The sequence below is a fragment of the Salmo salar genome, chromosome 03 (assembly GCF_965601325.2).
Source record: "Salmo salar chromosome 03, fSalSal1, whole genome shotgun sequence".
In the NCBI taxonomy this organism is placed as follows: Eukaryota; Metazoa; Chordata; class Actinopteri; order Salmoniformes; family Salmonidae; genus Salmo; species Salmo salar.
The window spans coordinates 22,935,791-22,962,681 of record NC_138293.1 but is presented as its reverse complement, the minus strand read 5'-3'; the positions used below and the strand labels follow the sequence as shown (position 1 = coordinate 22,962,681).

The 26,891-nt window shown below is 44.3% G+C and overlaps 1 protein-coding gene across 11 annotated transcripts in view; it reads right to left on the bottom strand.

Annotated features, from left to right (window-relative positions):
• The window catches only part of dip2ca (disco-interacting protein 2 homolog Ca), a 236,232-nt gene that overhangs the window by 88,493 nt on the left and 120,848 nt on the right, over positions 1-26,891 (bottom strand). For 4 of the 11 annotated variants that reach the window (XM_082973357.1, XM_082973359.1, XM_082973360.1 and 1 more), the window contains exons 2-5: positions 15,216-15,293; positions 10,006-10,116; positions 6,545-6,697; positions 1,775-1,990 (exon numbers count right to left, since the gene is read on the bottom strand). In XM_082973357.1, coding sequence (XP_082829483.1) covers positions 1,775-1,990; positions 6,545-6,697; positions 10,006-10,116; positions 15,216-15,293 — 558 coding nt within the window. The remainder of the gene's footprint in view (positions 1-1,774; positions 1,991-6,544; positions 6,698-10,005; positions 10,117-15,215; positions 15,294-26,891) is intronic. The other 7 variants (XM_014190736.3, XM_082973365.1, XM_082973358.1 and 4 more) reach the window with 6 other exon arrangements.

Here is a 26,891-nt window from a genome sequence, read left to right as displayed (position 1 = left end):
GCATGAAAACAGACTAGCCACTAGAACAGTTTACACAGACAACATTGGAGAACAGCAGTTCATGGTCATAGCTGTTCTAAGTATGGTTGTTCTGTTATTTTTGTCCTTCAATTGACATGTATTATGCAGTGACTACAACTAAGGGGTTAACTAAGTACGGTATAAGAAGATAAACAAAAGTGAGAGCTTCTCTTCGTGAGGAGGATGGGCTGCATGCAAGTAAAAAGAAAGCTAATATTTCCACACAGGAAGCATTGCAGGCTAGTGTTGTGTGCATGCCTTAGGGGTTGGAACATTAAAGGGAGGTACAGGATAGGTGAGGGGTGATGTCAGCAGCACACACACATAAATACACACACACACACACACACGTGCACACATGCATACCGTGGGGGTGTTGATAGAGAACGCCAACAACAGGGATACCTTTTCCACATTTTGTCATGTTACAGCCTGAATTTTTATTTATTAAATTGAGATTTTGTGTCACTGGCCTACACACAATACCCCATAATGTGAAAATGGAATTATGTTTTTTAGAAATGTTTACAAATTACTTAAAAATTAAAAGCTGAAATGTCTTGAGTCAATAAATATTCAACCCCTTTGTTATGGCAAAAAAAATTGCTTAACAAGTCACATAAGTTGCATGGACACACTGTGGGCAATAATAGTGTTTAACATGATTTTTGAATGACTACCTCGTCTTTGTACACCACACATACAATTATCTGTAAGGTTCCTCAGTCGAGCAGTGAATTTCAAACACAGATTCAACCACAAAGACCAGGGAGATTTTCCAATGTCTCGCAAAGAAGAGCACCTATTGGTAGATGGGTAAAAAAAAAAAGCTGACATTTCAATATCCCTTTGAGCATGGTGAAGTTATTAATTACACTTTGGATGGTGTTACACCCAGTCACTACAAAGATACAGGTGTCGTTCCTAACTCAGTTGCCGGAGAGGAAGGAAACCGCTCAGGGATTTCACCATGAGGCCAATTGTGACTTTAAAACAGTTACAGAGTTGAATGGCTGTGATAGGACATAACTGAGTATGGCTCAACTACATTGTAGTTACTCTACAATACTAACCTAAATGACAGTGAAAAGAAGGAAGCCTGTACAGAATACAAATATTCCAAAACATGCATCCTGCTCACAATAAGGCACTAAAGTAAAGAAATTAACTTTATGTCCAGAATATAAAGCGTTTTTGTTTGGGGCAAATCCAACACATCACTGAGTACCACTCTTCATATTTACAAGCATGGGGGTGGCTGCATCATTTTATGGGTATGCTATGGATTTTTGTAGGATAAAAATAAACGGAATAGAGCTAAGCAAAGGCAAAATCTGAGAAGAAAACCTGGAATGTTTAAAGAATAAATGTGCAAATATTGTACAATCCAAGTGTGAAAAGCTCTTAGACTTACCCAGAAAGACTCACAGCAGTAATCGCTGCCAAATGTGATTCCAACATGTATTGGTGTGAATACTTATGTAAATGAGATATTTCTGTATTTCATTTTCAATAAATTTGCAAACATTTCTAAAAACATGTTTTCACTTTGTCATTATGGATTATTGTGTGTAGATGGGTGAGCAAATAAATACATTTGATCCATTTTCAATTCAAGTTTTAAAAATTAGGAATAAATCAAAGGGTATGAATACTTTCTGCAGGCACTGTAAGTAAGAGAAACATACCCTAACACACAGAGGTAGATACAAGTAGGTAAGTAAGGGTATAGTTGAAGGGTGGGTTTGTTTACCTGACTTACCGAGGTGTGTCTGGCCCATGACGTCTGATAGCCGGCTGGCCGCCCCGCTCCCTCCGCTCTGCGTGGAGGAGGAGGAGGTGGTGGAGGAGGTGGTGGAGCCGTGGATGGCTCGGCTGATCCAGTTCTCCATGTTGATGCTGCCCTGGCTGGAGGTGGGCGTGCCCTCACCCTGCATGGAGCCCTCTTCCTCCGAGCCTGACGACGTGTCTGGAGAGAGGGGGAGTGGAGCAGAGAGGAAGAGAGGGTTTATGACAGCAGGGAAACACACACATGAACAGACATACATACATACATACGCGCACACGCGCACACACACACACACACACACACACACACACACACACACACACACACACACACACACACACACACACACACACACACACACACACACACACACACACACACACACACACACACACACACACACACACACACACACACACACACACACACCTGCATGTCACTGTCGGACATTTGCACAACAAATAGAGACTAAACTCTGTCACAGCCCTGAGGGGATGTCCCCTCCCCCCTCACATACCCCCTCCACACCTGATTCAGAGGGGTTGGATTAAATGCGGAAGACACATTTGGGTTGAATGCATTCAGTTGTTTAACTGTCTCGGTATCCTCTTTCCTATTCCCCTCCTCCCCACCTATACAGTGGCTACAGGTGTGTCCACAGAAGGCATGCCAATCAGAGAGTTGACAGACGCCTGATCCTGACAATGAGGGGGAGAATGGCTTCCTTCCACAGTATCAGAGTCAGACTGTAGGAACATTACAGCCCCTACAGCCCCCTACTGCCCTACAGAACCCTACAGCCCCCTACTGCCCTACAGAACCCTACAGCCCCCTACAGAACCCTACAGCTCCTACTGCCCTACAGAAACCTACAGCCCCCTACAGAACCCTACAGCCCCCTACTGCCCTACAGAACCCTACAGAACCCTACAGCCCCCTACAGCCCCCTACTGCCCTACAGAACCCTACTGCCCTACAGAACCCTACAGCCACCTACTGTCCTCTACTGCTCTACAGAACCCTACAGCCCTCTACTGCTCTACAGAACCCTACAGCCCTACAGAACCCTACAGCCCCCTACTGCCCTACAGAACCCTACAGCCACCTACTGTCCTCTACTGCTCTACAGAACCCTACAGCCCCCTACTGCTCTACAGAACCCTACAGCCCCCTACTGTCCTCTACTGCCCTACAGAACCCTACAGCCCCCTACTGCCCTACATAACTCTACTGCCCCCTACAGAACCCTACTGCCCCCTACAGAACCCACAGCCCCAGAACCTCTCACCATTAGGCTGATTCACTGCCATGCACCCAAATCCACTGCAACACACAGACATAGTCACTGTTAGATCATCCACTCTGTTCTGTTAATATCACAACTCCTCACCCAGGGATGTTTTTAGCTCTAGTCTGTCGTAGTGGCTCAGTCTAGGGATTAGTGAGTGTGATTCTTTGTGTGCCTATTTTGCATATGTTTTGCATACTGTGTCAGGACAGGGCTGTCTGCCTGTGGGCCGGGCCAAGGGAGGGGGGGATGTCTGTCTGAGGGATGAAGGGAACAAATGGAGAAAGTGCAGGGATCATGACGACTCATTTCAGAACGAGCTACTGAGAGAGATAAACAACATGAGTGAGTGAGTGAGTGAGTGAGTGAGAGAGAGAGAGAGAGAGAGAGAGAGAGAGAGAGAGAGAGAGAGAGAGAGAGAGAGAGAGAGAGAGATACAGTGGCCTCAAACCTGAAACATTATTGACCTTTTCTAAATAAAAATAAAATTCTGCATGGACTAACTTTGTAAAAGGTGTAAATTTACTTAATGTGTTTTATGAGTGGACATAAAATATAAGTTTGTCTTTTCTTGGCCAGACTAAACCTACACAGTAAATGTTTGAGAAAAATGCTATTATAGATTGCTCTAATATGCCCACTGTCTTTCCCAGTGACAGCAGTGAGAGAGACGGTAACTTTTGCTGGGCTGAGGGAGGTCTCCTCCAGCCTGCAGCATACTGTATGCTAGCTCAAACTATAGAATTACATACGAATTATAGGATCTCTATGGCTCCAACACGCTGCAGGCCACTGGGGTTTCATCTGCTCTCCCTCTCCATCCGCCCACAGGGATGTCTGCTGCAGCCAGTGAAATTAAGCCAAAAGGGGGTAGACTACGACAACAACACTGGCAGCTCTACCCTGCCATTGGCCATTTGCATTTTGCCACATAGAGCACTGTCTGATTGGCCAGCGCTATGTAGAGTGCTGCCTGATAGGCCAGAGGTGTTGGTCAGTATGCAGTGTCAGTCCCATTGTTGACAGCTGTCAGTCAGCAGAGCTCACACCTGGGCTCTCCTATGTTGTTGACACTGGGACAGATAGGAGTGTGTGTGTATATCCTATATGGCATCCTGTTTTGAAAAAAAAACGACTCATGTATACAGTATGGTCTTAATACAGTGTTGGACGTCAGCATTTGATTCGCTGGTCCTGTGCGCCTTCAATGTTAATTACTTTGATTATGCTTCTTTTGCTGAGGCTGATAAGGTGTTGTGATACTGTGTACACACACACACACACACACACACACACACACACACACACACACACACACACACACACACACACACACACACACACACACACACACACACACACACACACACACACACACACACACACACACACACACACACACACACACTTAGATGGGAATAGAGGCAATGGCTTTTGACAAGCTGGTCAAAACTAGTGCACTATATAGGGAATAGGGAGCTATTTTGGGACACAGACATGTACAAAAAAAGCGCCATACTAATTACTTACAAAGACAGACAAGAAAACAAATAAAGAGTGGAGTCCATATTAGAGTTGGCAGGTTGTGGATGAATAGTGTGCTCCAGTGGAATACTGCTGCTTGCCTTGCTTGGTATGATGGGTGTGTGTGGGACTTTTTCCCAAATGCCCCCTACCCTCGCAGGCAGTCAGGCACAAACAACGGCAGCGCTCTGTCACTGTTCATTCTCCCTCAAGGGGCTGTTCGCTCTGCCTAAAAGAATTGTGCTTCCTTATAAGAACTGTGCCTGCCCTGCTCATTTGGAATCATGTGAAAATGTGCTTGTGGCGATTCCTAAATGGAAGTCAATCGTGTGTGTGTTCAGTAAATGAATCCCTGTAGAAGCCTCACTCCCAGCTTTCAGCACTAATGCAAATAAGATGGTCTCATATCGCTGTCACACACACACACCTCTGCCCACGCCACTCCATAACACAGCTCTGTTCACTCCCTAACACAGCTCTCTCTCATAAAGACACTCTCCACTCCATAAACCCCTGGCTGGGTGGGGGTATGCCGTGTTACATTACTATAGCTATACAGTACAAGACATGCGATGATGTCAACACCTTATTGCTGTTGTCAGTGACTTAGCACACAGCCAGATGTTGGTTAGTGGGATACGGCAAAGGGAGAAATTAGCTCTAGCATCTAACTTGCTAGTATTATTAACCATATACTCCTTCTATAAGCTGAGTATAAGAGTGATAGAGCAAAAGAGTCCCCTATTCTCTATTTAGTGCACTATGCGCCCTCCGGAGCCCTGGTCAAAAGTAGTGCACTATATAGGGAATAGGCTATAATTTGAGATGCAACTGAAGTCTGTAGTTCAGCTCTTATTTTCGCCAAGGGTCTGAAAGAGGTGACTGAAATTGATGCCAATCATAATTATCCTATAGAAGGTCAAAATGGCCGCTCATCAATCAACTGTTTTTAGTCAGCATGAGCAACAGCTTCAAGTCGAGCGAACCACTCCCCTGGTCATCTATCACATCATGTCAGTTCTAGCTTCTTTCTGCCCTTAAATCATCTGCTCCTGTCATTGAGAGACTGGGAACGTTTTATCTATAACGTCTCTGGAGTGCCGTCAACTCTAGTGGTAAAATACTACTGAACTGAAGCGTTAAATTGCTGTTGTATGTAAACGGGTGCTACCCTAAAAAAGTATTTCTATATGCACAATATCAAGAGGAAACAACTTAATCATACATTAACGTCAATTACTCTTTCATATTGACTCATTTGGTTGTAATTACATCCAGTCAAGAAATAACGTAGATACTCTTCAACAACGGATTTGTGATAAATTTATGTATTTCCAACCCAGGCTGATTGAAAAGACCAACACACATACACTGAGTATGAGCAACACCTTCCTAATATTAAGCTGCACACATACACAATCCATGTCTTAACTGTCTCAAGGCTTCAAAATCATTCTGTAACCTGTCCCCTCCTCTTCATCTACACTGATTGAAGTGGATTTAACAAGTGACATCAATAAGGGATCATAGTTTTCACCTGGTCAGTCTGTCATGGAAAGAGCAGGTTTTCCTAATGTTTTGTGTATTCAGTGTATACTTTTCTACTCTTCCTGATTGACTAGACATCAGATTAAACATACACATTGGTGACACTGCATAAGTGAGTTAGTGAGGGGGAGGGGCAGGGACAGAGACAGCCTGGAGGCATATTCACGCCTCCGGGGTGAAGTTTCCCCTAGGTACAGATCTAGGATCAGTTTCCGCTCCCCCGATCCCCCTAACCTAAACCATAAGTGGGGAAAATACAAAACTGACCCAAGATCACGACCAGGGACAATGTCACCCTACATCAATATTCAGGCGTACACACACGCCACACACATACACAGTGCAGTGGAGCAGTCCCAGGCTGCTATGATTACCTTGGTGTCCTATATGTTCCTCACCTGGGGGAGTGTAGGCATCCATGGAGGACTGCACGACCAGGGAGCGGCGCTTGGAGGGCATGGGTACTGCCATCTTACCACGCTCCCTCTGTTTGGCAAGAGCAGCCTGCACAGCCTCTGTGTGGACATCTGCAAAACACACAGTGCAGGACAGACATGTTGGAAGACCTGGCACGACAAACTCCCAGATTTCAGGTTTATTGCGGGACAAATGAAATGAGTCTGTGGAATGTATATTTCACTAAACAATATATACTGTATATAATTAGAACAAGGACAACAATTACAGTATATATTGTAGCTAAAGTATATTATTTTAGAAAAGCATAGGCTTAGAAGATTGGGATGAAATAATCACTGTGAATGTAGCCGAAATACTACTTCAGAAGTTCCACAGTGTATGTACAGTAACAAGCAACGTTGTTCATTGTCGATACTCTCAAGGTGGTAGTTGTCTTCTACACTGGGGACTTCACCGCTGTTGGCTTCTCACAAAAGCAAGACGACATCTCACTCTATGTGGACTAATCTAACCAAACAAGAAGCTGATAAAACATTGTGCCGTAATGTAACTTATAAAAGATCATAAAGAAAGAGTTTGGTTTTAGTGAGGAAAAACTATTGCCAGTAACCTATGCCCTTTATGTCTCGATGCTTTAGTGGCTCTGTTTAGCAACGGCCATCGAGAACAGACTCTGGCTGTATCCCAAATGGCACCCCAATCCCTTTATAGTGCACTACTTTGACCGGAGCCCTATGTACTATGATCAATAGTGGTACACTATAAAGGGAATAGGGTGCCATTTGGGACGCAGCCAAAGCCTTTGTGGTTGTCATGTATTCTTTAATTCAACATGAATCCTGTTTTATAGGGCTGTATTCTAGGAACTTGCGTGCCCATTGGCTGCTCCCTCTATGGCTGGGTCTGAATAATGTCCCAATAATGTCTCCAGACAACTGAGGCTTAATGTGAGATCATTGTGTCCAGCCGTATAATAGGCTATTATTAAGAGCACCAATAGCTGTGTGTAAGGCTAAGCACTGGTAAAATACAACAAAAACCATGATGCAAACCAACAGGAAGTATGGTTCCATTTGGGACACAGAAAGTGTGTTTCTAAGACAAAGCTAGAACACAGTGCCAGAATCTGTGGCTGGTAATGTTGAAGCAGAGTCATTTGTCTGCAGACCACAGAAATAAGCCTTTTGATATATATATATATATGAATATATATAAAAAGAGAGAGAGCGAGGTAGATAAATATATGTAGAGAGAGAGAAAGAGAGAGCGAGAGTGAAATAGAAAAAGAGAAAGAACCTGGAGGGAGAGGGGGGAGAGAGAGGGTAGGAGAGACAGAGATGGATGGGTGGGTGAAAATGAAGCAAGTGGTTCATTGGTCTAAATAGGAGTGATAAACAGCATTGGGGTGGTAAATAAAAAGCTTGTTTTTATGCATTTAGCATTAATAGTGAGACTAATAAAAAACAAAGCTTTTGGTAATCCAAATGAATTATGTTACCACAAACCAAATGTAATTTAGTGTTTAAAATGCAGTTCTCCATTAGTGCTCCTATACTGTCCTATAGTAACTGCCAAGTTGCTAACTGTACTACAGGAAGATAACTCACAGAGCTTAATGTACAGTCGTGGCCAAAAGTTTAGAGAATGACACAAATATTAATTTCCACAAAGTTTGCTGTTTCAGGGGCTTTAGATATTTTTGTCAGATGTTACTATGGAATACTGAAGTATAATTACAAGAATTTCATAAGTGTCAAAGGCTTTTACTGACAATTACATGAAGTTGATGCAAAGAGTCAATATTTGCAGTGTTGACCCTTCTTTCAAGACCTCTGCAATCTGCCCTGGCATGGTGTCAATTAACTTCTGGGCCACATCCTGACTGATGGCAGCCCATTCTTGCATAATCAATGCTTGGAGTTTGTTAGAATGTGTGGGTTTTTGTTTGTCCACCCGCCTCTTGAGGATTGACCACAAGTTCTCAAATGGGATTAAGGTCTGGGGAGATTCCTGGCCATGGACCCAAAATATTGATGTTTTGTTTCCCGAGCCACTTAGTTATCACTTTTGCCTTATGGCAAGGTGCTCCATCATGCTGGAAAAGGCATTGTTCGTCACCAAACTGTTCCTGAATGGTTGGGAGAAGTTGCTCTCGGAGGATGTGTTGGTACCATTCTTTATTGATGGCTGTGTTCTTAGGCAAAATTGTGAGTGAGCCCACTCCCTTGGCTGAGAAGCAACCCCACACATGAATGGTCTCAGGATGCTTTACTGTTGGCATGACACAGGACTGATGGTCGCGCTCAACTTGCCTTCTTCGGACAAGCTTTTTTCCGGATGCCCCAAATAATCGGAAAGGGGATTCATCAGAGAAAATGACTTTACCCCAGTCCTCAGCAGTCCAATCCCTGTACCTTTTGCAGAATATCAGTCTGTCCCTGATGTTTTTCCTGGAGAAAGTGGCTTCTTTGCTGCCCTTCTTGACACAAGGCCATCCTCCAAAAGTCTTCACCTCACTGTGCGTGCAGATGCACTCACACCTGCCTGCTGCCATTCCTGAGCAAGCTCTGTACTGGTGGTGCCCCGATCCCGCAGCTGAATCAACTTTAGGAGACGGTCCTGGAGCTTGCTGGACTTTCTTGGGCGCCCTGAAGCCTTCTTCACAACAATTGAACCACTCTCCTTGAAGTTCTTGATGATCCGATAAATGGTTGATTTAGATGCAATCTTACTGGCAGCAATATCCTTGCCTGTGAAGCCCTTTTTGTGCAAAGCAATGATGACGGCACGTGTTTCCTTGCAGGTAACCATGGTTGACAGAGGAAGAACAATGATTCCAAGCACCACCCTCCTTTTGAAGCTTCCAGTTTGTTATTCGAACTCAATCAGCATGACAGAGTGATCTCCAGCCTTGTCCTCGTCAACACTCACACCTGTGTTAACGAGAGAATCACTGACATTTACATTTACGTCATTTAGCAGACGCTCTTATCCAGAGCGACTTACAAATTGGTGCATTCACCTGATGTCAGCTGGTCCTTTTGTGGCAGGGCTGAAATGCAGTGGAAATGTTTTTTGGGGATTCAGTTCATTTGCATGGCAAAGAGGGACTTTGCAATTAATTGCAATTCATCTGATCACTCTTCATAGCATTCTGGAGTATATGCAAATTGCCATCATACAAACTGAGGCAGCAGACTTTGTGAAAATTTATATTTTTGTGTCATTCTCAAAACTTTTGGCCACGACTGTACTATCAGGTGCATGGTGAAAAAAGGTACTCAAAATAGAAGAGAAACTACAGCACACTGGTAATACTGGGTTTTTCTAATTTGTATTAAGTTTCCAACTGTATACCATGAGCTGGAGGTTTGTGTTACTGTTTGTGATGTGTTGAAAGGTGTTTCTGGCGTACCTGATCTGTAGCGTTCGTCCCGGGAGCCAGAGGAGCGGCGGCGGTGGTAGCGAGAGGAGGAGCCGGGGGTGACAGGAGTTCTCCTCTCGTGGGGCACAGAAGGGTCCATCCCTTGGGGAGAGAGGGAGAAGACAGAGTTACCTACAATACAGCCTGACCACTATCAGCACTGCATCTGGTACTACAGTACAGCCTGACCACCATCAGCACTGTACCTGGTACTACAGTACAGCCTGACCACCATCAGCACTGTACCTGGTACTACAGTACAGCCTGACCACCATCAGCACTGCATCTGGTATTACAGTACAGCCTGACCACCATCAGCACTGCATCTGGTACTACAGTACAGCCTGACCACCATCAGCACTGCATCTGGTACTACAGTACAGCCTGACCACCATCAGCACTGCATCTGGTACTACAGTACAGCCTGACCACCATCAGCACTGTACCTGGTACTACAGTACAGATACAGGTCCCATGGGTGGTACTGAAAGAACAATGCAGACTATTGTGCGGTTTTTACACTTGTTTTTGGATGCTATTTGTTCCTGACAAAACCAGCACCTGGATCTATACACACTGCTGTGCACAGACGTTTCTCTTTCTTTTGTGCACGGCAGATACTAGCCTGTCATAGATGGTATTATGAGCATATAGTGGTGTAGTATACAGTAAAAGGATGAAATGAATAGATGGACAAGGAAAAATAAAGGAAAATTAATTCATTATACTGTCTGCCTCAAACGAGTATGAGTATTATTTATTCTGACAGGCACCTCAACTCAACTTAATTTCACAATAGACTGTGAAACATCAACTGACATTATTGGACATTATTCTATTTTGTCTGGCAAGGGATTGTTAGGCTCAGTTTAAACGGAGGGTCCCAGCAATTAACCCTATTTCCTATTCAATCTATCAGGGGACTGGGTCCCTCAGCCTCTCATGCTACGTCCCAAATGGCATCCTATTCTCTACATAGTGCACTACATTTGAGCAGAGCCCTATGGGCCCTGGTCAAAAGTAGTGCACTATATATGGAATAGGGTGCCATTTGGGACACAGACAGCTTCTCATTGTCAATTACAGCACAGTGGCGATCAGCCCCTAAACCTGAACCTCAGCATGGAGATCTTGGGATGAGATGATTTTCAGTGTAAATCCTAGGCTGTGGACACACAGAAACCAAACAAACACCCACCAGTTACTTTAATTTACAAACTGTTTGCAATTGTTCCAGTCTTGAAGACAGTCTGCTAGCTAGACAACACAAAGCTAGTGATCTATGACTGAAGCTATAACGGCTACATTACAGCACAACCCCAGAAGGTAAATCTCAGGTTCACAACAAAGAAACACTGAGCCACTCACTTCCCAGTCCTCAACACCAAAGCTCCAAGCAGCAGTCTGAGCAATGCAGCAGCTTGTAATACTGTAGGTAAGTGCCCCATAAAGTGGATTACTTTCTGCAGTGCCATTGGTTTAACACTGAGAGACATGATAGATGCAGGACACCATTCCCTCTTTCTCCCTGTCGATCGAGAACACTCAGCAGCCCCCCCCCACACACAACACAGACCTTGGAGGAAATCAATCTCCGTCTCATCTGTTCTCCATCTGCCTCACACAGGGAAAGATGCTACATTCAATAAGAGGCTCGATGGAGGAGTCTGATCTCAATAGTGCTGCACTCATCTTCTCCACTGACAGTGTTATTTAGGAGTACTATCTACCGCTATGCTGAAATAACAACATACGTAGACTGGTAAAGATTTCCGAAAGGTGTTTTACGCTCAGAAATCCAAGCCTGAAGAATTTGCTAAAGCCAATGTGCAATGTAACTGTTCCCCCTTAAGGGAGACCTATAATAGGGTTTGAATTAGAACTACCTGTAATACAGAGATACTGGGTGATAGATAATGGTTTACTGCCAGACAACACTCCATAAACCTAGAATGGCTTGAGTCGAGGCTAGATAGAGAAAGTTTGTTGCTGGTGGTGTTCTAAATGGCAATACACATGCATGTACAGTAACACGCTCTCTGATACAGTAGTACTAACGTAACCTCGTTTTTGGGAATCGCCTGATGAATGTACATCTTACATCCATTAAGTCCGTTTGTAATGGGCCTTCCCTTCCCAATCAATATTGGATTTCCATTTGAGACCAGTACAGTATCAGTTTATGTATGTGCTCCGACTTTTCAGACTCACTGTGGTGTACTGGGCTAGAGAGGAAACAACCTGCTGTAACAGTCTGCTGTCTCAGCCTTTTATCGACTTCAGACAAGCGTGATGCGAATGCCTGGTCTCATGGGAGGGTTGCAAAATTCCGGTAACTATGCCAACATATCCAGGTTTTCCAGAAATCCTGGTTAGAGTCTTCCGGATTTCCTGTTTATTCCCTTCTGAATTTGTGTTTTTTCCAAGTGGGAATTTGGGGAAAGTTACTGGAATTTGTAACCCTAGTCAGAGGCCAGGCGTTCGCTTCACATTACACTGACCTTTCTAACTGTTCTGCAGTGGCAGTGTGTACTAGTGGTTATTACAATCCTGAGTAACGGTTAATCTTCCAATGGATTAATAGTCAGCGGCCCAAATGGCACCCTATTCCCTATATAGTGCACTTCTTTTGACTAAAGCCCTATGAACCCTGGTTAAAATCAGTGCACTCAAAATAAGTGCACTATAAAAGGAACAGGGTGCCATTTTAGACAAAGCCATGGACAGATCAGCCTGAATACTATAATAGTCTGACATTAAGACCCACAGCCTTTCGAAGGCATGAACAGCACTGAAATGAATGTGCTATCTGCTGCTGTTACACCTGTAACACTACGGTAGGTTTGCAGGGAATGTGATGGCTCTGTTTAGATGAGAGATTTTATAGCACTTAGCTATCATAGAAAACTTAATGGGGCAAGCTCTTTAGTGAGCAGGTCTTGTGTTCAGAGGGCCATAATGTGACGAGCTACAGGAGGTAATGTGTAATGGAGGGCCTCATGTTCATTATCTATGTCTTTTTATGGGCACAATGAGTGGACATGGGGGCATCTTTTACACTAGCCATTTTTTTTACACTCTTGGCTAATTTAAGACATAGTATGCGTCCCAAATGACACCTTATTGCATTACATTTGACTTATTATATTCAATGGGATATAAAGCAGGAATCCACATGTCGTGGGCGACCCTATGCCACCCCACTTCTTGTATGGTGTTTTCACTTTGAATGAAAACAAGGGGGCTGAGGCCTGAGATGCCTTGGGATAGCCTTCTGGGCAAGGTGTGTCTTTGCGTTAAATCCCGCCTACTCGAATGACCTTGCTGCAATGGCCTCGGAGCGATAGTAAAAGTAAATTGCTTGCTAACAAACACAGAGCCGACAAAGCCAACAAGCTAGATAACTTGTTTGCAGATAAACTGTCTTTGTAGCAAGAACCAAATAAACAAGTATCATTCTTGGTTCTTGGAATTGAATCAACTTGACCCCAAAAGAGAAAAAGACTGCCCATGACCAATCCAGAAACATTGGAATTCATTTTGAAAGGTGGAAGAGTGACACCGAAATGGCCACCGTTCTCATTGACTGGTAACGTTAGGTAAGTGTTGGGTTGCGTGTTTAACCTGCTAGCTACATTAGCGGCTAACCTTGGTGTGTTCGGTGTTCAAGCTGATCGGTGAAACCCGCATGATGTAAAAAGTGTCTAGGTTAGGCTATTTGATCGGAGAAACCGGCATGATTTAAAAAGTATCCGTCTCATTACATCGTCATACATTGTATCTCCAGCCTGTAGGCTACAGAAAAGGCCACATACTCTTTCTACCATATCCTATATCTGCTACATTATTTATGTTAGATCATTTTTTTTACAGAATGTTGGTGGAGCTCCGACAGCGCCCTGGAGAGGTGCCTGGGAATGGACAAGCAAAATATTTTGCGCCCCTGCCTTTGAGAAAATGGGCACTGCTTATCAGAGTGTGGCATCAACACTCACCTAAAAAGCCCTTATCTTATGCCACCGGTTGAGAGATATTGTCATTGTTTAGGGGCAGAATTCTGTGAGGCTTTACGTGTTGTTGTTGGAGGTGCGTCTCGGTCAGTTGAACTCCGAAAATGACACCCTTGTCAATCTGCTGCCGCAGGCGGCCACATAATCCTGCCTAATGAGCGGGCCGGCCGTGTGTAGACACCATACAGCATGATATTCAATTACACTCAATCTAAGCGGTCTGCTGCCATACCTGCTTACCGTTCATGCCAAGTGGCCTAGATCTGCTTGGATTCAATGTACGGGCAGTTAAAATACATATTTAAGACACATTTCACAGAAGAACAAATGGGTCAGCCTCTCCCCTTCCATCAGTGGGGGTTTGTCCCAAATTGCACCATATTCATATAATGCTCTGGTCAAAAGTAGTGCATTATAGGGAATAGGTACCATTTGGGACACAGACCCTCCTTTTATAATTTAAATAGATGTTGGGGAAACAACAATTCACAAAGCATTCACAGAAAATGCAGTTGAGGCCATTTTTACACAGTACTCTGTGAGAATGTACACATAAGCTTTGTCACTGGTGTCTTCTGGGTCAATAATGAGCCATTCTTCTGACCGGATACATTTTCCAAAATGGCCACTTGGATAACAACATTTTGACACTGTAGAACATCCCAGACATCAGTTAGAGGAGTACAGCTGAGCTGAACTGCAACCCACACATCCATTAAAGTAAAGTTCTGTTAAATTTGGTGCAAATGGGATGAAATGGAAAATGAATGAAAACAAATTGAAAACCGAAGGAATGTCACATCCACTGTTCCTCTGTCTTTTGTTAACTTGCATTACCTCCAAGTGAGAACACTATTAGTTAGGCTAGGTCTGTAAAGTTGTATTAGTTAAGTTTAACTATGACTAAAATACATAAGAGTTAGGCCCTTGTATATTTCAACTAATAACAATTAAATCAGTCATTTCCCCCACTAGACTTGAATCTATATACACCCAGGGAGGGCAGAGAATCTGAGATTATTGTTGTGTTAGACATCAAGCTTTTGGTTTGAGGTATGCAGTCTATATCACAAAACAAAGACCTCTATTCCAGAGTCAGATTAGTCCAGAACTCTATTCCAGAATCCATCACTGTTTCAAATTAGTTGAGACAGACAAGGTTAGTGTTTTGATTAGAGGAATGGTATTTACCTTTACCTGGTGCCTGAGGGAGGAAGGCCCCAATTAATTTGGACCTCTTCTTTTCATAGCCTTTCTGTGTGATGTCACCTGCCAAAGGAGGAGAGGAAAACTACCGTTAGTGAAACGGAAGAGCGTTCTTATTTCTTTCTCTAGGGCTCTTATTCAGATCTGCATGCTGTTACTGCTACTGAACCACAATATCCATGGCATCAGCAGATGACAGTATACAACAGGTTAAGATGTTTGGTTAATCGCTGCTACGCTTTGTCTTTTTTTATGCTGAACAAGGAGCAGATGGGTGCTCAGAGCTAGGTTGGACAAACAGGAAGCAACAGGGATAGGTGGTGAGAAACAAGGAAGGAGAGAAGTACAGGTTGGGAAGTAGCTAGACAGCTAGCTGAAATATGTAGTGCATGCAGTGACTTTAGTGAGTGTCAGTAATGAATGAGACAGAGACCCAGCTGCCAGCGTGTATTACACATCAAGGCCTGGCGCCCTCACTGCCCTGGCCATCACACAGGTAATTAGGAGGGGATTGGCTGAGGGTGGGAGAGAGGGGGATAGGAGAGGGCCTGGCTGGGGGACGGAGAGAGGGAGAGAGGAGAATAGGAGAGGGCCTGGCTGGGGGACGGAGAGAGGGAGAGAGGAGAATAGGAGAGGGCCTGGCTGGGGGACGGAGAGAGGGAGAGAGGAGAATAGGAGAGGGCCTGGCTGGGGGACGGAGACAGGGAGAGAGGAGAATAGGAGAGGGCCTGGCTGGGGGACGGAGACAGCGAGGGAGGGGGATAGGAGAGGGCCTGGCTGGGGGACGGAGACAGGGAGAGAGGGGGATAGGAGAGGGCCTGGCTGGGGGACGGAGACAGGGAGAGAGGGGGATAGGAGAGGGCCTGGCTGGGGGACGGAGACAGGGAGGGAGGGGGATAGGAGAGGGCCTGGCTGGGGGACGGAGACAGGGAGAGAGGAGAATAGGAGAGGGCCTGGCTGGGGGACGGAGACAGGGAGGGAGGGGGATAGGAGAGGGCCTGGCTGGGGGACGGAGACAGGGAGAGAGGGGGATAGGAGAGGGCCTGGCTGGGGGACGGAGACAGGGAGAGAGGGGGATAGGAGAGGGCCTGGCTGGGGGACGGAGAGAGGGAGAGAGGAGAATAGGAGAGGGCCTGGCTGGGGGACGGAGAGAGGGAGGGAGGGGGATAGGAGAGGGCCTGGCTGGGGGACGGAGACAGGGAGAGAGGAGAATAGGAGAGGGCCTGGCTGGGGGACGGAGAGAGGGAGAGAGGAGAATAGGAGAGGGCCTGGCTGGGGGACGGAGACAGGGAGAGAGGAGAATAGGAGAGGGCCTGGCTGGGGGACGGAGACAGCGAGGGAGGGGGATAGGAGAGGGCCTGGCTGGGGGACGGAGACAGGGAGAGAGGGGGATAGGAGAGGGCCTGGCTGGGGGACGGAGACAGGGAGAGAGGGGGATAGGAGAGGGCCTGGCTGGGGGACGGAGACAGGGAGGGAGGGGGATAGGAGAGGGCCTGGCTGGGGGACGGAGACAGGGAGAGAGGAGAATAGGAGAGGGCCTGGCTGGGGGACGGAGACAGGGAGGGAGGGGGATAGGAGAGGGCCTGGCTGGGGGACGGAGACAGGGAGGGAGGGGGATAGGAGAGGGCCTGGCTGGGGGACGGAGACAGGGAGGGAGGGGGATAGGAGAGGGCCTGGCTGGGGGACGGAGACAGGGAGGGAGGGGGATAGGAGAGGGCCTGGCTGGGGGACGGAGACAGGGAGAGAGGAGAATAGGAGAGGGCCTGGCTGGGGGACGAAGACAGGGAGGGAGGGGGATAGGAGAGGGCCTGGCTGGGGGACGGAGACAGGGAGGGAGGGGGATAGGAGAGGGCCTGGCTGGGGGACGGAGACAGGGAGAGAGGAGAATAGGAGAGGGCCTGGCTGGGGGACGGAGACAGGGAGGGAGGGGGATAGGAGAGGGCCTGGCTGGGGGACGGATCCTCCGAGTGATTGTGTAATTACATATTGATTACACTTTCACTCGTATTTCGTATGTGTCAACGATTTATCGATACATATGCTACGATGCTGGTAAAATTGTCTCCCGCACCTACAGTGCTGGTCATAAAAAAAGCTAGCTAGCTCATGGATGCAAACAATGTTTTTCCCCAAATACGTAGCAAAACGACCATCTGTTTCAGTAGCTATATAGCTAAGTGTCATCATCTAAAATAACCCTAATTTATAAGACAGTTCTTATTTGATTAATGGTGGTCGGACCCATCTATGTGAAGCTAGCCACAATAAGAATTAGCCACAATGTGGACTTTGCGGTTAGCCTTCAAAATAAAAGTATGTCAGAGACTGATGCAAATTAATACAAATAGTAGAATTATGCCATAATTGAACATATCATGCTAAACGAGGTTGGAATGTTGTTATATAAAATCAACAAAAGACTGGATGTATAATACTTTAGAATTGCATCGGGGGCATACTTATTTCACTGTACAGCCTTACCTATGGATTGTGGAATAATGACCTGGGGTATCAGTTTATTCTGTGACATCCAGAGAACATTAGCGCCGTAGCTCTTATTGCAGGACTCTGAAATAACTGTGAATGGAGACACATTTATTGTCAACCTATGTGTATTGAACACTATTCCAGAGGAAAAACAATACTGCGTGGATGTTTTGGAATCTGATAACTCTGAGGAGGATGTTGGGGAAAAATATATTGGGTATTGCCTAAACTGATACCCCATTTCATTGATCCCCAATCCTTAGGTAAAGCTGTACAGTGCAATATGAATGTCAATACACACAATAGGCTGACTGGGGAGGTGATTTCACACAGTCACAGTCCCGCGATAAGAGCTACAACGCTAATATTTGCATAAACTCTTAACAGTTGTGTTCTGTGGATGTCACCGAGTAGATTGATACCCCATTTCATTGCTTCACATTCCAGCCTTGTTTAACATTATCTAGTCTAAATATGGCATGATTCCACCAATAGTAACCTTCTGCATCACCTTCAAAGAGGTGCTTTTATTTTGAAGGCAACCCGCAAAATCCACTATTGTGCCTAATTCTTATTGTGGCTAGCTTCACAACACGGTCCGGTCGAGCTTCACTAGCCAGATGAAGCTAGCTGGCTGCTTATAATGTTAGCTTTGGGAAACAGGGTTATGTAGCTGACTAGCTATTTATTTTCATGAACTGAAGTTCAATTTCTATAGGCGAACAACAAGTGGCTACATAGCTACTACTTACTCACAAGTAAATAAATAATCGCTAAGAATAATGAAAATGACTGCAGTTTCTACTGGTCAGTGTTTTCAGGCTGGTTGTATTGGTGCTAGCTTGGTACCAAGCTAAAGCTAGCTAGCTACCCCAGATGCAGGGGCGGAAATCCCGGGGGGGGGACGGGGGGGACACGACCCCCCCATCCTGGGAAAAATATGATTTGTCCCCCCCAATATATCACTGAAACATAACTATTTAATTTAGCAGCAAAAAAAAATGTATGAAATGTATGCATTCACTACTGTAAGTCGCTCTGGATAAGAGCGTCTGCTAAATGACTAAAATGTAAAATGTAAATGTAAATGTAAATAATATTAATGATACGCAATGAAAGCAATTGTGCTGATTATAGACACTTAATAGCGCGTTTTTATGTTTCAAAAGATTGCGACCCCCCCGCCCTTTGCCTCACAATGGTTTGATCCACTGCCAGTTCCTTAGCTTGCTACGTAACTGCCGTGAGGTTCATCCAGTCAATCGCGCACACACACACTAGCTGAATATGCAGAGCTAGCGCGCAAATATTAACTATTAAGCTAGCTAGTACCTATTCCATTTATGTGGCGTCGTCAAAGATGGAATCAGCATGCAGATGATGTAAGTTAGTGCTTCAAAGTCCCTGTGATAAGGTTAGCGATAAACTGAAGTCCAAACTGAACAGAACTACACTCTCTTCTACCATTGTCTTAAATATATTTAATCGTCTCGTTGCAAAAGCTAAATTGTCGCAAGGGAACTTTTATTTATTTATTTTATTTCACCTTTATTTAACCCGGGTAGAAAAGATTATAGTAAACACCACTGAAACTGAATTGGTGCTCGCTAGCTTTGCAAATTCAGCTATTGTTGGAAGCCAGCCAATATGAAACAAACTATTAAAATGACAAAAGGTTGCAGCATATGTTGTGTAAATGGTGAACTCATACAGCTGTCAACTCTTGTCATTTTAATCCGTTTCACATTTGCTAGCTACCTTTTAGATCGAAGACCATATAGAATGATTTAAGATGATAGAAGCCCATCTCCTACTGTAAATAACCTACACACTGTGTGTGTAGCCAGCCAGCCAGCCAGGTAGAAAAATGGCAGAAAAATAAAAGACGGACATAAGAGTATTTTTTCAATACACCAAAACGCATAGTAAGAACCCTAGTAGCCTAATATCTCAAAGACTAGTTGATAAAATGTTCATAAGAAAGAAATGAAATTCTAATGGAAATGTTTCACAATGATGTCATTAGGCAGAGCAGGCAACAGATGGCACACAGACAGCAGAGTTGGGGACAGATATGCAGGGACAGACTGGCAGAGACAGGGAGTCTCAGGTAAGTTTGTTGAGTCTTTGTTTGGCAACATTATGAAAGGTTCTCAATTTTTTTGACTTGTAAAATAGGAACATAATTGGAAAATGCCATGGATACCCCCACTCTCAACTTAAACTGGTGACTGAACTAAGATTTGTTAAAGGCAATGGTATTGCTGTTGTGATTAGTTGTGTAGTTTTGGGTACCGGTAGTTAGGAGTACAGCAAACACCTTATTTCTTTGGTTCCTCAATATACATTTACCATATTACAATGTAGGCTGTGTGTTACAGCACTACTTTTGGTGTCCCCCTCAGGAATTGCTCCTGAGAAAATTTCATGTAATTGTCCCCTCCAAAGTGGATATCAGATTTTCGCCCCTGCCCAGATGTTGCGGTCGAACAAATAATGCTTTATTACCAACGCGGTATTGTAAACACATCGTTCATGGCCGTTGTTTGCTTGCTTGCATACTTTTTTGTACAGCTTTGACAGTGCTACTGATAGTAGTGGTGGAGCTTGGCTTGCATGTGCAATTCAGAACACACAAAATTCTACAGTACGTTATTGACGTGTCAAATTAAAAGCTTATTTAACGCCTCAAATAGTGGGTGTTATATGTTTTTTTTTTTTTTTGACACGCAAAGACCCAAACGGCGTTCCATAGTATGTCGTGAAGTTAATAGCAGTGAAGCTATTACTGTGTAACTCCGGTAGGACAACATCTGAAAAATAGTGCACTTCGAAGTGTGTACCGGTGCTCGACCATTTGCGAAAGTCAACATCACCCACGACAGAGAACGGTTGATTGTCAAGTGCAATGAATTCCATTATATTGGCGTTAATGGATTTCGCCTTTAAGTTGTCTCGCTGAAATGTTCTTACTCTTTAAAATGACTGCTCGACTTGTTAACTGCTCGATCCACACAGCAGACATTGTGGGCTAGGTTAGGAATACTGTGTTGCACGTGTAGCGCAAAATTTTACGTGGCGTCAATACGTCATGTACCTACGTTATATAGGTATGCACGTCAGCTTTGACATCGGTTTTGCACATCGGTATTAAATTAGACATCGGGCCGATACCGATGTTGGCATTTTTAGCTAATATCGGCCGGTTCCAATATGTTCATCGATATATCGTGCATCCCTATAGAAATATACAATGCATTTTTAAAGTATTCAGACCCCTTGACTTATTCCACATTTTGTTACATCATAGTTTATTCTAAAATGTATTAAATCATTCCCCCCTCAATCTACACACAATACCCCATAATGACAAAGCAAGAGGGGGGGGGGGGGGTTATAAAAATAAAAACTGACATTTCAGACCCTTTACTAAGTACTTTGTTGAAGCACCTTTGGCAGAGATTACAGCCTCGAGTCTTCTTGGGTATGATGCTACAAACTTGGCACACCTGTATTTGGAGAGTTTCTCCCGTTCTTCTCTGTAGATCCTCTCAAGCTCTGTCAGCTTAAATGAGTAGCATTGCTGCACAGCTATTTTCAGGTCTCTCCAGAGATGTTCGATCGGGTTCAAGTCCGGCATCTGGCTGGGCCACTCAAGGACATTCAGAGACTTGTCCCAAAACCACTCCTGTATTGGCTTGGCTGTGTGCTTAGGGTCGTTGTCCTGTTGGAAGGTGAACCGCCGCCCCCAGTCTGAGGACCTGAGCGCTCTGGAGCAGGTTTTCATCAAGGACCTCTTTTCTGTTCGTCTTTCCCTCGATCCTGACTAGTCTCCCAGTCCCTGCCGCTGAAAAACATCCTGCCACCACCATACTTCACTGTAGGGATGGTGCCAAGTTTCCTCCAGACGTGATGCTTGGCATTCAGGCCAAAGAGTTCAATCTTGGATTCATCAGACCAGAGTTTCTCATGGTCTGAGAGTCCTTTAGGTGCCTTTTGGCAAACTCCACACGGGCTGTCATGTGCCTTTTACTGAGGAGTGGCTTCCATCTGGCCACAAAGGCCTGATTGGTGGAGTGCTGCAGAGATTATTGTCCTTCTGGATGGTTCTCCCATCTCCACAGAAGAACTCTGGAGCTCTGTCAGAGGGACCATCTTGTTCTTGGGCACCTCCCTGACCAAGGCCCTTCTCCCCTGACTGCTCTAGGAAAAGTCTTGGTGGTTCCAAACCTCTTCCATTTAAGAATGATGTAGGCCACAGGGTTCTTGGGGAACTTCAATGCTGCAGAAATTTGTTGATGCCCTTCCGACGATCTGTGCCTCGACACAATCCTGTCTCGGAGCTCTATGGGCAATTCCTTCGTCCTCATGGCTTGGTTTTTGCAAAAACATGTACTGTCAAATGTGGGACCTTATATAGACAGGTGTGTGCCTTTCCAAATCATGTCAAATCAATTGAATTTACCACAGGTGTACTCAAATCAAGTTGTAGAAACATCTCAAGGATGATCAATGGAAACAGGATGCATCTGAGCTCAATTACGAGTCTCATAGCAAAGGGTCTCAATACTTACGTAAATAAGGTATTTCTGTTTTGATTTTTTCATAAATTTGCAAACATTTCTAAACACCTGTTTTCGCTTTGTCATTATGGGGTATTATGTGTAGATTGATAAGGTAAAAAAAAAAGTACTGAATCCATTTCAGAATAAGGCTGTATTTAAGAAAATGTTGAAAAAGTCATGGGGTCTGAATACTTTCCGAATGCACTGTATTTCTGATACCTTTTAATACATTTTCTGGTAGATGTTTTCTAAAGGCCCCTTTTCCATTTGTTTATCCAGAAATCAAAGCCTTTATTTATGCCTATTTCTTAAGATGGAAAATGGTTGAAAAATATATCTATGCCTTCATTTCCAGAAAAGAAAGACTCCTAGCATTCATTTGACATGCACCTATGAACTTCACATGTTGATGCTCATGGATCCTTTTCGATGGAAATGCGTAATACACTGCAAAACAACAACACAACCTACTTTGCAGCTTCACACACACACACACACACACACACACACACACACACACACACACACACACACACACACACACACACACACACACACACACACACACACACACACACACACACACACACACACACACACACACACACTTTCTTGGTACGAGGCACTGATATTCGGGGAAATGATCCAAGGCGAACTGAAATTAACTTCTTCTCCAGCTCTGGATTTCAGATTTCCTGATGAGCTGCCTGATGCAGGAAAACAGGCAGACAGAGACACAGATCGATAGACAGGCAGACACAGACACACCTGAGATTACGGGGGTGTCTGTCTGTCTGTATGGAATGCAGCCTGTTTGATGGCTTTAGTACATTTACCCAGCCAGCTTTGGGGCGAAGCTCTGTTTAAGCCAGTGAGAGAGAGCTCAGCCTCAAACTGCATTGCAAATGGCACCATATTCCCTATGTAGTGCATTACTTTTGACAATGGCCCATAGGGAATAGGGTGCCATTTGGGACACAGCCTCAGTCATGTCCTCCAGAGTAGGAGAGGAGACAGCAGGAGACAACGAACATGAGGCGCTTTAAAAAGTGAGGGTGACTCATCATGTCTTTCCTCCCACTGATTACAAAAAATATATATTCAACCCAACCACCCCTCCCCTCCCCTCATTGGAGTAAACTAGCGGCCAACAACATGGCTATTTTCGCTCACAAAGTACACATAGTTCAATAATTATACATACAGTTGAAGTCGGAAGTTTACATATACCTTAGCCAAACACATTCCTGACATTTCATCCAGTTAGGATCACCACTTTATTTTAAGAATGTGAAATGTCAGAATAATAGTGGAGAGAATTATTTATTTATTATTTATTTCTTTCATCACATTCCCAGTGGGTCAGAAGTTCACATACATTCAATTAGTATTTGGTAGTATTGCCTTTAAATTGTTTAACTTGGGTCAAACGTTTCGTGTAGCCTTCCACAAGCTTCCCACAATAAGTTGGGTGAATTTTGTCCCATTCCTCTTGACAGAGCTGGTGGAACTGAGTCAAGTTTGTAGGATCCTTGCTCGCACACACTTTTTCAGTTCTGCCCACAAATGTTCTATAGGTTTGAGGTCAGGGCTTTGTGATGGCCACTCCAATACCTTGACTGTGTTGTCCTTAAGCCATTTTGCCACAACTTTGGAATTATGCTTGGGGTCATTGTTCATTTGGAAGACCCATTTGCGACCAAGCTTTAACTACCTGACTGATTTACATTTACGTCATTTAGCAGACGCTCTTATCCAGAGCAACTTACAAATTGGTGCATTCACCTTATGATATCCAGTGGAACAACCACTTTACAATAGTACATCTATATCTTTTTTTGGGGGGGGGGGGGTCATTATTGCTAAACAGTTTTATCAGACCAGAGGACATTTCTCCAAAAAGTACGATCTTTGTCCCCATGTGGAGTTGCAAACCGTAGTCTGGCTTTTTTATGGCGGTTTTGGAGCAGTGGCTTCTTCCTTGCTGAGCGGCCTTTCAGGTTATGTCGATATAGGACTCATTTTACTGTGGCTATAGATACTTTTGTACCTGTTTCCTCCAGTATCTTCACAAGGTCCTTTGCTGTTGTTCTGGGATTGATTTGCACTTTTTCGCACCAAAGTACGTTCATCTCTAGGAGACAGAACGTGTCTCCTTCCTGAGCGGTATGACGGCTGCGTGGTCCCATGGTGTTTATACTTGAGTACTATTGTTTGTGCAGATGAACGTGGTACCTTCAGGCGTCTGGAAATTGCTCCCAAGTGTGAACCAGACTTGTGGAGGTCTACACTTTTTTTCTGAGGTCTTGGCTGATTTCTTTTGATTTTCCCATGATGTCAAGCAAAGAGGCACTGAGTTAGAAGGTAGGCCTTGAAATACATCCACAGGTACACCTCCAATTGACTGAAATGATGTCAATTAGCCTATCAGAAGCTTCTAAAGCCATGACATCATTTTCTGGAATTTTCCAAGCTGTTTAAAGGCACAGTCAATTTAGTGTATGTAAACTTCTGACCCACTGGAATTGTGATACAGTGAATTATAAGTGAAATAATCTGTCTGTAAACAATTGTTGGAAAAATGACTTGTGTCATGCACAAAGTAGATGTCCTAACCGACCTGCCATAACTATAGTTTGTTAACAAGAAATTTGTGGATTGGTTGAAAAACAAGTTTTAATGACTCCAGCCTAAGTGTATGTAAACTTCCGTCTTCAACTGTATATTACTAATTTCCTCTTTCTGCAATTGCTGGATTTTATGGATCTTAACTCCCAACTCGCCGATGTCCACAGATTAACCCATCTTTCCCAGTATAATACTATTTAGCCATTTATTTTTGCTATAGATCCCTTCATGACTGATGCCTTACGAAGGTCTTTAACCTCCCTATTTGTAACATTTCTACTGACGGCCTAAAAATGTATACTTTACCCAATAGTATAATGCTGATTGACTGATCATGGTTTTTCAGATCCTCTAACAATAGAGTTTTCAGGTCCATCTAAAACCTGATATGATGACATAACCATTCCTGGACTTGAATCCAAAAGTGAGCCACCGATGGACAATAACAGAAAAGACGCTCTATTGATTCTTTCTCCTGTTACAGCTGTTTGTCAGTACCCATCTGAGAGACACAGAGAGACATCTTTAGCCCAAGCCACTGAGCTGAGAACCAACAGCACAATGAAGAGGTCCCTTGTCCATAGAAAAACATGACTAAGCTGTTCTTTTGACAGAAAGAAGACAATGACATAGATGGTAGCAATTGACATATACAACTAGTGGTTTATTAGGCACACCACCCCATTCAAGAAAATGGTTCGCTCCTACAGACAGTGAGTGACATGTACGTGGTTTCTATATAAAGCAGGCAGATAGGCAACGAAGCATTCAGTTACTGTTCGATTGAATGTTAGACTGGGCAAAACGAGTGACCTAAGCAACTTTGAGTTTGGTATGATCGTCGTTGCCAGGCGCGCCTGTTCCAGTATTTCAGAAATGGCAGGCTTCCGGGGCTTTTCATGCACAAAAGGGTCTATGGTTTACCGAGAATGGCGCGACAAACAAAAAGCATCCAGTCAGCGTCAGTCCTGTGGGCAAAAACAGCTCGTTCATGAGGTCAAAGGATAATTTCAAGTATCGTGCAAGCTAACAGGCGGGCCACAAACAGGCCAATAACGGTGCAGGAAAACAGTGGTGTGCAGAACGGCATCTTGGAATGCAAAACTTGTCGGTCCTGGTCACGGATGGGCTTTTGCAGCAGACGACCACACCGAGTTCCACTCCTATCAGCTAAAAACAAGAAGCAGCTCCAACAGGTGTAGAACATGGCCTGGTCTGATGAATCCTGGTTCCTGTTGCGTCATGCTGATGGCAGTCAGGATTTGGCGTAAGCACCATGAGTCAACGGTACAGGCTGGTGGCGGTGGTGTAATGGTGTGGGGAATGTTTTCTGGGCACAAGTTAAGTCCCTTGATACCAATTGAGCAACACACACAGGCCACCCTACTGCATAATTACTTTATAAACCCTCTATGCATATGGTTTTAATCACAACTTACTTTTGGAAAGAATAATTGGAAATAATTAGCGGCAAGTTTAAGTACAACAGAGACTTAAATACTTAACACTAAAATATGCATACAGTTCCCTACAGTGTACAGTACAGTGACTCACTCTGCTGCTTTTTATGTCTATTTAGTAAGCTGCTTCATGCTATGAATAATTTAAGATACATACTGCACTAGACTCAATCCATCCAGTCCTTATATTTCATATTTCCTTTCAGAGACTCTCACTTGCAGATAGATGTTCCTTTGGTTTCTAAAATACAATGCACCAAAGTGGCCATATCAGAGCAAGAACGTATAAGTACACTAGCATCCTCACAGTCATCTGCAGGGTGAGGCCAGAGTAGCCACCATACTCACAGTGCTAGCTTTGGCTCCAACACATGAAATGCTTATTGCAGAGGAAATGGTGAGTTGGCTAAAGAAGCCCTACCTGCGTTTTAGTGCTGACAAAGGTTGTAATCCACACCGCTACGCTAAACACACCCATTATACCTTCTTTCTTTGCCCAGGTTTTTAAAATTAAAGCTCAC